At 33.4% G+C, this 12562-nt stretch overlaps 2 protein-coding genes across 4 annotated transcripts; one reads left to right on the top strand and one right to left on the bottom strand.

Moving 5' to 3' along the window:
• Window positions 1-561: 561 nt before the first annotated feature.
• LOC115442362 lies at window positions 562-6809 on the bottom strand. The gene is made up of 7 exons (XM_030167379.2): window positions 6546-6809; window positions 6282-6449; window positions 5561-5712; window positions 4775-4971; window positions 4404-4475; window positions 3924-4071; window positions 562-2325 (listed from the first exon to the last, which is right to left on the bottom strand). The coding sequence occupies exons 1-7, from the start codon at window positions 6626-6628 to the stop codon at window positions 2117-2119; spliced, it is 1029 nt and encodes a 342-aa protein (XP_030023239.2). The 5' UTR covers window positions 6629-6809; the 3' UTR covers window positions 562-2116.
• A 1917-nt stretch (window positions 6810-8726) lies between these two features.
• On the top strand, window positions 8727-11664 carry LOC119188347 (caspase-8-like). 3 transcript variants are annotated; one of them, XM_037439671.1, is made up of 2 exons: window positions 8727-8905; window positions 9003-11664. In XM_037439671.1, exon 2 carries the CDS (start codon window positions 9009-9011, stop codon window positions 10638-10640), a length of 1632 nt encoding a protein of 543 aa, XP_037295568.1. In that variant the 5' UTR covers window positions 8727-8905; window positions 9003-9008; the 3' UTR covers window positions 10641-11664. The 3 variants fall into 3 exon arrangements, with proteins under 3 accessions (XP_037295568.1, XP_037295570.1, XP_037295569.1); XM_037439673.1 differs by having other exon boundaries at window positions 8745-8846; XM_037439672.1 differs by having other exon boundaries at window positions 8754-8900.
• The last annotated feature ends 898 nt before the right edge of the window (window positions 11665-12562 follow it).

Genomic DNA, 12562 nt, shown 5'->3' with positions numbered 1-12562 from the left:
TCGCACGCTCAATCTGGCACGTCAATCGGTCCAATACATAATTAAAAACCGTTCGGACTCAGTGCATGCAAATATGTAGGTACATACCTATCTTTTTTGTCATTTTTTTATCGTAGTGCATGGTAAATTAGCACGTGGTGTGATCGTAGAGGATATCACGCGTATGAACAACGTTGCTAACTTTGACAAAAATTAAAAGAATTTGGAAGGTGAAAAGAAATTCACCAGACCATCAGCTATGATGCAGTTCCAGCCTTAGTGGGTGGCGCAAGGGGCGATCCAGAGCCACGCGATCGCGGGGAAAACAAAGAAAAATGCATTACTCTCCTTAGGGAATCGGGTAAAAAGGCCTCTTATCTCAAGAATTCTATAAAATGCAACTGCGAACCTGCTGCAATATCGACATCGATGTCAATCTCCAAGTCAATTCAGACCATTCACGGACTCGTCATTTACAATAAACTTATAGCAATGTATATCGAATGTTAAATAAGGTACTTGATTCCCCTGCAGGCACGAATTTGAGAAATTTGTGTAAATAAGTTAAAATGATACAAATTATGTTATTCATTTATTTATTTTAAACACAGCAGGAATTCTCGTCACTCAGGTATACAGTCTGAAGTTAAGGCCTCACAAAAAATAATGCAACGTTTAATTAACAAATGAACAAAGGCCGGTAAAATACTAATATTGTAAATATTATAAATGCGATGGACTTTTTGTTAGAAGTAAAGGGAAAACAACTGAACGAATTGGATGAAATTTGGCACACTGGTAGACCATGTCTTAGATTAACACATAAGATTACATTTTATCTCAATAATTTGGTCCAATGGGAAACAATGTTTTTATTTATCTGATTTGTTAAGTAGGGCTGGCTTCGTATAGTGGTATAGGGAAATTGTGGCAAGACGAATTTTGCCAGTTTCAATATGCTTACTTCGGTCTAGACCGAAGATAAGTCTTTAATTTGTCTGTCTGTCTCGCGGCTTGTAGTGAAACTAACAACCGATTTCAACAAATAAACAACTCAATATTCGGTTCAGTCCTGTAAATGAACCAATTATTTCTATTGTCGAACAAACTTTATTGTGATTGGTCCATTTTTGCGATCGATCCAAAGTTATGGATCACTTATTGAAATTGTTCGTCCATATATGTAATTTACCAAAACAATTATTTCTATGTTACCTATAAGTTCTTATTTAAGAAAAAAATATACAATTTTATAAATTTTATAATTCACCAATTAAACGAATTAAACTCTGATGAAGAAAATTTAATATTAATATACAACAAAACAATTTTAAATCATCCATATACACTCGAAAACTTAAATTTAGAAAAACATAAATTTTAAAATAATATCATCGACAAAATATCAAACAAATTAATTCGGAAGACATTGTTTAATTTAAGGCACTTAATTTTTTGGATAATTTTTTTTTCGTATTCTTAAAATAATTCTGATAACACTCAAAACCTTTTTTAATTTGAATTTCTGTATAAACTATGAAGCTCCAAAACCGCTTTATTTTGTAAAACAAAATTTCAGCTAGTAAACCAAACTTCAATAATTTTAATTTACTTTTAACAACAATATACTTTCACTTCACATTACAAGTAAAATTACATTATTTATGCCATATCCGATTTTTTTTATAAAATGTATTAAAGTGTATATTTTAACAAGTGAGTACGAAATGACACGTTTATTACTAATATTGGCCAACAGATTTTGACACCACAGCAATATATTCGGTAAATTGACGTGAGATGCTACACATATTTATCTGTGGTCATTAGCTCATCACCTATTCAAATGGAAGATTAGAACATTGTGTTCCATACAGACAATGTTCAAACATTTTGTAAGTCTTAATAGCTTTTTTGCTTGAAAAAGTTTACTTATGTCAATGAAGATTGATTGACATTGAAGTGAAAAAAGACACATAGTGCCTGTGGCGCACCCTAAAGCCCGTGGTACACTGACTAGCAGTTGGCGGCTTGGGCTCTTCCCTAACAGGTACTTTCTAAAGTGCCTGCACTAATTTCACATTCCTTTGAAATGACAATATTGTCTCGGCACATCAAACTCTCAACCCTCATATGTCTAATCATTCTGTTTCTCCGTAAACTGTTCAGCTATGAGGTTGAGTATGTGATGGTAGAACCCGTCGCCGTATCGCAGGCGGTAGAGGCCGGTGTTGAGGTAGCGCTGCACGAGGGAGGCGCAACTACTCGCTGCGGCCGGGGCGCTCCCGCACAAGTCTCGGGATGCGCTGCATACGGTCACCGCCTGCCGCCATATACGTGTTGTCACTGTAATAAACATTTTTAACATTATAATAATATAATAATATCAGCCCTGTATTATATACTCTCCCACTGATGGTCATGGGGCCTCCTCTACTACTAAGAGGGATTAGGCCTTAGTCCGCTGGCCCAGTGCAGATTGGTAGACAACAAACACACCCTCAAAATTCCTATAGAGAACTTCTCAGGTATACAGGTTTCCTCACGATGTTTTCCTTCACGGTTAAAGCAAGCGATAATTCACAAATAATACACACATCATTTTTTGAAAAATCAGAGCTGTGTGCCCTTGGGATTTGAACCTGCGGACATCTCGGCAGTCCGTTCCACATCCAAGTAGGCTATCGTGACACTGTTAAAATTATATTGTGATATATACGCAGCTACGCGTGGCTCCTTGTGGTGAAAATTCAATTCCAAATATTTTCATCAATTTCGGTTTAACGTCACTCACTACAAACCAATATACCCAATACAGACACTTCTTACATTATTTTCGAGTTTTTGTGATTGCACCAACTAGCATTGGGATATTATTATAATGAATTTGTTATTATAAGGTGTAATCAGTATCTTTGTTTATTTTTTATGAGAATGATTTCAAATTGTTAGAAAATAATTTGTATAATAGAGGTTTTAATGTTTGTAATGGCCTCTGTGTTTGGTTACATGACAAAAAAATTGGTTCTTGACTCTAATCGGTAGAATGGGTTTTTTATTATTCTGTCTGTGTAATATGTAGCAGACATACTGATTTTCCTTCACTAATAAAAATCATAGAAACCTTTCTCAATATCAATTTATTTGAAACTGTAACCCAATATAAATGATAATAATCTATACTATTATATAAAGCTGAAGAGTTTGTTTGTTTGTTTGTTTGTTTGAACGCGCTAATCTCAGGAACTACCGGTGCAAACTGAAAAAATCTTTTTGTGTTGGATAGCCCTTTGTTCGTGGAGTGCTATAGGCTATATATCATCACGCTATACCCAATAGGAGCGGAGCAGTCATGGCTAATCTCAGGAAATACCGGTTCAAACTGAAAAATTATTTTTGTGTTGGATAGCCCTTTGTTCGTGGAGTGCTATAGGCTATATATTATCACGCTATACCCAATAGGAGCGGAGCAGTAATGGCTTATCTCAGGAACTATCGGTTCGAACTGAAAAATTATTTTTGTGTTGAATAGCCCTTTATTCCTGAAGTGCTATAGGCTATACATCATCACGCTATGACCAATAGGAGCGGAGCAGTAATGAAACATGTTACAAAAACGGGGAAAATTTATTAGTTTTGAGAGCTTCCGTTGCGTGCGCTGCGTAAACGGTTAAAGTTATGCAACAATGATGTATGACGGGATTGTACCTCTTAAAAAGTTCTACAAAAATATATTAATGTGCCTGAACGTGTTAATCTCAAAAAGTACCAAACGTATTAAGATGAAATTTGGTATGGAGACAGTTTGAGACCCTGGGAAGAACATAGGCTCCCGGGAAAATATATAGCGTGACTTTTATAACGGAAAACTTTAGCCTGAAAAACTTTATAACGCGGGCGGAGCCGCGAGCAAAAGCTAGTAATTATATAAAATTGTAACTTACAGAAATGCTGCATATCAGCATCACAGTGCTGCACCAGTTTGTGTATTGATGATGTCCCTTCTATGGACGGTAAGTTGTTTCCAGTCACCACCATTGAATTCTGTTTTACACAACCTGAGATTATCTGTTCCACCTCCAATTTAAGTGCCTGAAAAAAACAGAAAATACAGGGTGTTGCAAATTGGTGGTATCAAGATTGACTGTTATTAATAAGTATTACTTAACACAAAAAAAGTGAAAATCTATCAGTTCTAAGTAATTAAATTCTTCTTTAATTCATGAAACTGAATGATAGTTCAGTATGAAGAATTATATAACACCATATAAAAAATATTACTTCAAATGTCACTCAATGACAAAGAATAATTTTCATACATATTTTAAATGCAAATTGTAAAACAACCAAAAAGTTTTATACATAACAATTATCTAAATTATAATATAATATTTAGGATACTATAAAATTAAATAAAATCTCACCTCAATATTTATTGTTTTTGACTTTCTAGAATCTTCTTTCAAGACATGAAGACAGTAGTGAGTTGGAATATGCTGCAATTGTGAAGAGAAGGTAAAATAAAACCGCTAAACTACTGTTATTTAGGAAGGCAGAAGATATCTTATATTAAAGTCTTATAGAAGAAAAACCCTTATAAGTGATATTTGGAACAAAAAATATTTAAATCCACCGTTTGACTTGTATTTTGGTGTCCAGTTAAAAATACAGAAGAAGTATCCTTTATGAAATCTCTTTCTATGGTTAAGTATTATCATTGTTCACAATTTATCCAGTTAAACACAAACATAACTCCATCTTCCCCTTATAACTTGAAATGAAAATCAAAACTTACTTTAGTGTCTGCCATCATCAATATCCTGTGTACATGAGGTTGATCTGTGGTGTCAGGAGAGAACCTATTGAGGCAGTCTGGATACATTTCGGCCAAAACGACAGAATTCTCACCACCAAGAAGACATTTACTCTGCTCCGTGATGGCCAAGTCATCCAGCCTATCAAATATCTGACTGGCTATTTTATGTTTCACACCTGAAATTTATTATTCAACTTATATGCATATAGAAATAAAATATTTTAATTACACTAAAAGCTTCATGCATTTCCCTCATTTAATCACTCAAATACATATTTTTTTTTTAATAAACAAACAGACTGTTTAAGATTTATTGTGAAATTACTAAAAAATAGTGCTAAACATTCTGTATATTAAGTGCATAATGATATTTATTTTATGAACAGTTTAAAATGTACACTGTTTACTTACCACACTATGTCATTAGACAGCATGAAAAAATACAATATATCACAAAATTGTTATTTAAAAATGTAAAAAATAAGAAAACACACTCCACATCTTTATCCCGAATAGGGAAGCAGAGGTGCAACCAAGGCACTCACTTTTATCTATGTGCATACTGTCCAATAATAATGATAGGGGGCGAGCCTATGTGATATTGGTTACAAATTCCAGACCCTAGGCTGTTACTAGGCAAAAAAATCACAATATCACTTTGACCAACCTGGGACCTAAACGGTGCAGTACCACAGTACAACTATGCTACTGAGGCAGTTGTCTGAAAAATGATAGAGTATATTTGAGTTATCAAATTTCACATACCAAAGTGTTGTGCAGCGATGTTTATATCTGCATCCTCACACCATGCTAGGATGAGTTGTAGTGTTTGGAGTATGGAGCACTGTAGCTTGAAGAAGAAGGAGCCTATTCTGATTGGTTGACGCTTCCCACACCCCTCACACACCCATTGAGCTCTGCAATATATGATTGTTATAAATTTACATTATAAATTTTATTTATATGTATGTGTTATCTTCAACCCCACCCATATAAAAGAACTTTCCTAATTTAAAAGTTCCATTGAGTAATTTTGCAAGATTAAAAGCAGAAGATAATATATAAAGGCATATGTCAGGTGACTAGAATTTTAGGAGAGACCTATGTTCAGCAGTGGACTTCCTGATGAACAATGTTGGACTTAAGGAGGATGAACCAGGCAACCACCCAGGGTCTAACGCTCACAGGTGCTTTGTGTTGCTATAATTGGACTGAATTTAAACTGAAGAAGTGCAATGTTTTATTTATTTACTTCAGAAATATTGAAACATTCTTGGCAAAGTTAGCCTACTGCAACTGGTAGTAAGAAGTGTGGGGTCCAATAGAGTGTTAAATTATAATAAGATTACATATACTATGTTGGCTTAACACTTTCCACATTGTACTTTTGACAACAGAGACGGCATTATATCTATATATTGGGTTCATATTCTTTGAGTTATTTCACAAGTCTCAATTTAAACATTTGTGAATGTAGGTGGTTTACCTGTCTATAACTCTTGCAGTCTTCCATATCACACTACAACTAGATTTGTTAGAAGGACATATCACTTTTCCAGGAAGTAAACTGTATGATTGCAATCGTTCTATTATCTGAATTTCCAAGGGTTTCTCACTGGTTTGATCCGTCAAATCTTTGTATAGTTTGAAATTTCTGAAATAATAAGCAGCCACGTGATTTAAATATGACCACTGGTAGTTTTTCTCGTAATAAATAATATATCTTACTAAATAGTCTCAATTGACATACCCCGTTCTTACAATAAATGGCAAATGCGGCTCATTAGTCAACTCTTTTGAGTTACTGTCTTGAGTCGTGGAGTCTGCTTCCATTTTTTTATTTAGTAAACATTAATACTTTGCTTTCTTCGTACGTTACCCTTTTCATTTACTAGCTAGTAATTGCAAACAGAGACCAATATTTGCAAAGATAATTATAATATATATGGAAAGGTAATAGTGTTTATTTGTCATTTAGAACAATGACAAGCAATTCTCTTTGATGACAAGCATAGAAGTAACACCAGAGACCTTTTTTTTTTTTTGGTTAACACCAGAGACCAATAAACTAGTAACACTATGACATAAACAAGCGTATGTAGCACGTATATACACAGTAATTTCGTAAGTTAAGTCCGCCGATACTTATTATGTATATAAAGTGCAAAATAATTTCATTTCGATTTACATCCTCTAAGCTGTCAATGTGCTATTAAAATTATGAGATATTTTGTATCTCGGTATCTGTTTGTAGCAATAAGTAATTTTATTCCCTATGCTGATGAAAAGTATATTCAATATTATTTATCTCAGTTATTTATGTAGCAAAAACCGTGCCAATAGTGGGCTTCCGGTTTTCTTTTATTTACGCATACAAAAATAAAATATTAATTAGAAGTGGGCACAGATTACTGATTAGAAATAGAAGTGGGCATGGCGGATTCCGGCCAATGTTGCCAACTCTTATTTGCCGAGCACGCAATAAGTAAATTTTCAGCGACCTACACTACTATTTTGCTGGCAATAGCTATAATTTAACGAGACAAAATGTTTAGGTAATGTTTTAGTACTATACTCAGAGTACTATATATATCTCTCTCTCCCAGTAATCGTTGTTTTACTAGTCGTTGTTGATAGCAATCAAATCCATGTACTAGAAACAATACTTCTCTGCTGAATAGATCCAAACCAACAGTTTTATTATTAAAGCTTATAAGTTGTTAAACTTTGTCCGGCGGAGCTGCCCATATATATATTTTCTTTGTTTGATGGTATCGAGCTGGTATAAAAGTAGTATGTAGATACTCAGAACAAGAATAAACATGAAATAAATAAAAAAATAAATAAAATAACAACTTGTCATTGTTCTGAGGTAGATATTTTTCCAAAGACAAGTACCTATATTTTCCAATTCCAAATAGTTGTGATTGGCTGTAGCTATATTTTATAAAATTTCAGATGAGCCCCTCAGAACAATGACAAACATGAGCCCTCTGAAAGCTGTTGTTGAAAACACGCCTATAAAATGTTGTATTTTCAATTACATCCTAACTACTGATTATAAATTATCGATTAACAAAATAAAATTTAACAAACAATATTTTAGAAACATTCTTTTTTGAAATACCTACGCTAAATGAAATAAGCGATATCAGAACAACGTCGTTGACAAATTTGTTAAAATAATTTAAATATCTTAGAAAAACAATGATGAACAGGGTGTGAAAAAAAAAACACAACTTGAATGTGAATAAAAATAAATGTTTTTTACTATTCCCTACGGCAAATCGAGTGTGGATTGGGAAAAAGGTAAAGAGAATATAACCTTAAAAAGGTCATCGATGCAATGAGTCATTTACTTGTCATTGTTCTGAGAGGCAATGTAAATTAGAGGTGTTTAGAATCGATGTTTTCTATTACAAAAACGATGTCGTCGATACATATTGATGTCCCTAATGGGAATCCAAGCTTGTCAACTTAGGGCGTTTAGCCTTAAATTTAGGGCTAAAATAAATTTAGTAGCAAGGTTTTTTTCAGAGCCCAAAAAAATTTAGGGCTATTTTTAGAGCCATAAACATGTTTTCATGTATTACTGTTGAACTGAACAAAAAACGATTAAAAACGCAAAACGTTCAAGTTTTTCTACAAAGCATAATGCAATAATTCCAAATACACCTCACTCACTATCCACGGTTTACGTCTCAGAACAATGACAAGCATTGTTCTGAGACGCTGTATTATAATTCTCTTTGATCCTCACAAATACAGGCATAGCTTCGGCCTTTAAATTTTAATAGAACAGGGAACTTATTTCATTTATATTCTTAGATAAGTATACACATTAGGTATACACCATACAAAATAACATTGACAGTAGAAGGCTTTTCTTGGGGTTTTTGCATTTTCATTTAGGGCTATTTGGGGATATTTTATTGTGACTTTAGGGCTATTTTTTTAGGAGTTGGTAACCCTGTGGGAAGTCCCAAAGTCGAAGTTCGAGAACAGTTTTAAGCAGAGGTTTTAAGTCTAATTTATTGGTCTCTGGTTTTAAGTTAGTGTCATGTGTCAACAATAAATAAAGCTTTATTTTTGGCTCTATTTATAAGTAAGGTATCATCCTTTCAGCGTTAAAACAAAGGGCGTAGCTCATGTTCATGTAGTTCTTTTAAATAAGTGTGAACTAAGTGTATATGTACATTTATTACAGGTGACAATGTTGTCTTCCGATGCCAGAAGTTCCCTAAATTCCAAGAGTGATAATGAAACGTTTATATTAAACTTGGATTCGATTTCAAAGATTGAAAAACAATTACAAGATAATCCTTATGATATGATCTCTTTAGTGTTCCTGTTGTACGACGTGCCGGATACGGCGCTGCAGAGATTGATGGTGTATCAACGAGTGACGAGTGACGTCAGTGGAACAAATATTAATTTGTTGCAAGAATGGTACTGTCACGCCAGCAGTCGCCCTGACTGGCAACATGAATTATTAGAAGCATTAATGATATGCCAATTGAACTCCATTGTGAAGAGCCTTGGTTTCCATATACCCACTATGAGAGTATTTTACCAATCAAATGATCCCTTCAGCAGCAAGTACATAAATCCCGTAAAGAAAGTCCTTTATCATGCCTGTGAAAATATAAACTCAACTAATCTTTTGAAATTAAAAAAATCACTTCTTTCATATGATATAAATGTAATGGAATATACCACTTGTGAGCTTATATTTTTAGAGCTCCTGTCCAATAAATTTATTACTATTAATAATATTGGCCAAAAGATTAAAACAAACCAGAACTGCATATGTAATGTAGAAAACCTTGTGAAGATCTTAGACAACTTAAATGGATTGAAAAAAGTGGCTATGAATTTGAGATATTTTCAAAGTAAATTCAATGATGAAGAGGTGGATTCATTCGCGTCTGTCAATGGAAGCAGCTCACCATCACTTCCAGTGCCTCCTCTTGATGGTACAAAATTAAAGCAAGATGACAAGAATTATGGAGCTGAAGATTTCTCAGAGCTATTCGACATAATAAATAATATGCCAGAACCGCTTGAAAACAATTTTAAATCTGATACAATGTCAACTAAACAGAATAGATATGAGATAAAAAATCCGGAACAACTAGGTGTTTGCATAGTTATAAACCAAGAGAATTTTTATCCATCCAAAAATAGTATTGAAGACCACCAAATTGTTCCATTAGAAGAGAGAAAAGGATCTAGTGTGGATAAAAGGACTTTGGAAAGAACCATGACATCATTAAAATTTCAAGTTCACAGTTGCTCTGATTTAGATCATGATGAAATGATAGAATTCATCAAAAAGAAAATTAATAAACATGTTACATCAAATGACAGTATTTTTATGTTGTGTATACTGTCACATGGTGTAAGGGACCATGTGTATGCTGCTGACTCTGTGAAAATTAAAGTAGAGTCTATACAAAATCTGTTGGATTCAGATGAAATGAGCCACTTGAGAGGCATACCGAAGGTGTTTATTATACAAGCTTGCCAAGTTGAGGATACACCTCATCCTACATTTGCTGCTGACAATGTCCAAACAAATTACTACTTGGGAAAATTAGACTTCCTTATTTACTGGGCCACTGCACCTGAATATGAAGCCTTCAGACATGAGCAGACGGGGTCATTATTCATTCAAGCTCTTTGTAAACTGTTGCGTCAAAGAGCTAAACATGATCACTTACATGAAATCTTTACACAAGTAAATAACAATGTTACCAATCTGTGCACTAAGTTGCAGCGTGCACAAGTACCTCTCTTCAAAAGTACTCTGAGGAAGAATTTATATTTACAAGTGCCAGAATAACATAATATTTTTATTTAGATATATTGTAAGTACTAAGAATGAAGTGGTGATAGCTTAGTTGGGAGTGGAATGACAGCCAAGACAAATGTCAGCAAGTTCAAATCCAAAGGCATACACCTCTGACTTTTAAAAAAAAATATGTGTGTATTCTTTGTAAATTATCACTTGCTTTACGGTGAAGGAAAACATCATGAGGAAACTCTCAATAGTAAAGGTATCCCATTGCCCAGCAGTGGGACAGTATATTATACAGGGTTGATATTATTATTATTATATACTATGCTTTGCTCATGCGCTCATTCACTCCAACATTAATGACCTTTCCTGGTATTGAAGTTCTGCTAAGTATTTTATGGGATAAAAATACCCTGAATGTTAATCCACACACATTCAGTATGTCAAATTTCATCTAAATCCATTTAGGTGTGTTTTATTTGATACTAAGTTCCAACAAAAATCTTCATAAACGTCAGGACCCCTCAGGAGCAACATTATTAATAAGATTAATAATAAATTTTCAATGCATAATAATTTTAATATAATTTATATTACTTAATGTTGAAGTTGATATACTTAAATATTTAAGTTCCAAAGTATGGAATAAAAATAGTTTTAACAAAAATTAAACCACCTTCAAAAACCACTCATGACCAAAAAATAATTTCACATAACGGGTATATACTGAATACCAATTTTGGAGTCGGTGCCTAATTGAAGTTGCTAGTTAAGAAATAATGGATATTATGTATTGTTTATGTGTTGTCTGGCCCTGCTTAGTTTCACCATTATTACTTACAGGACCACGCAGCCCATTAGCCATATTATATTATGTTCCAACTAGAACATGGACTACACATATAATTTGAAAAGTAATTAAGCACACAAACATTTGTCTATCAATTGAGTACATCATCAGCAATCATATTTATCTAAGTATACAATTTTGTATCAACTTTTTAGTTATAAAATAGTTTAGGTTTGATAATTGTATTTAATCAGGAAATAAAAAGATTATATGAGAGTTTTTGTTAGTTTATTTCAACATAATGTATGCCTGTAAAGTATGTCACAATTAGATCACAAAATAAACCAACTCCATACATTTTCTTTTTAGACCATTCATTAATCAGATATGTCGATATGCCCTTTATCAATACCTTTGATGATTCTGGTCAAAGAATATTAAGTATAATATACTAGCTTTTGCCCGCGTAAAAGTTTTTGCGGTATAAAAGTGGCTTAGCACTTTGCAGTAATGTACTTTCCTATTAGTGAAAAAAAATCTAGTTCCAGAAATTAGCCACTGTAAACCGATGTAACGTACGTACTTTGACAGATGTACAGTTAGCATATCAAATTTCAGGCCCAAGTTCTTTTGAAATATTTAAAACAGATAAGACACACCCAAAATTAGGGTTTCCAAGAAAAATCCTCCCATCAAAAGAATAAAGTGCGCGTCAGCTGTTTTCTACAAAAAAGTAAGTACTTTACACAAACAGTAAGTTTCCATTTTGAAATGGTTACTTTTTATCTGCAAAGTTCTTCCAAATATTTTGCTCCGCCTAAATTCCCTATATTTTGATGAGAACCTTCAGATAACTAATAATTAATAATCATGGATATTTCGGCCTTTAAAATTTAATATGACGAAATCTTAAAGGCAGAAATATCCATGATTATTAATTATTTTTACGTTTTTCTTTCAACTGCGAGAACTAATCACTAACTAGACGTGAATTTAAATTCTTTACTTGCCAATACTTGTTTAGTTACCCAGATTAAAGGTGAAACAAAATGTATGAAAATGGACCTTGAGGTATCGCCTTAATTATCGATGAACTAATTGGGGGACATGGGTGTTCGGAAAATAAAATATTAAATAAGTACCTACTCCTAAATAAAAAATTAAATCTATTTATGAA

Source organism: Manduca sexta, chromosome 17, assembly GCF_014839805.1.
Source record: "Manduca sexta isolate Smith_Timp_Sample1 chromosome 17, JHU_Msex_v1.0, whole genome shotgun sequence".
Taxonomy (NCBI): domain Eukaryota; kingdom Metazoa; phylum Arthropoda; class Insecta; order Lepidoptera; family Sphingidae; genus Manduca; species Manduca sexta.
Note: the sequence above shows the minus strand (reverse complement) of the source record. Positions and strands in the feature narration are given on the sequence as shown.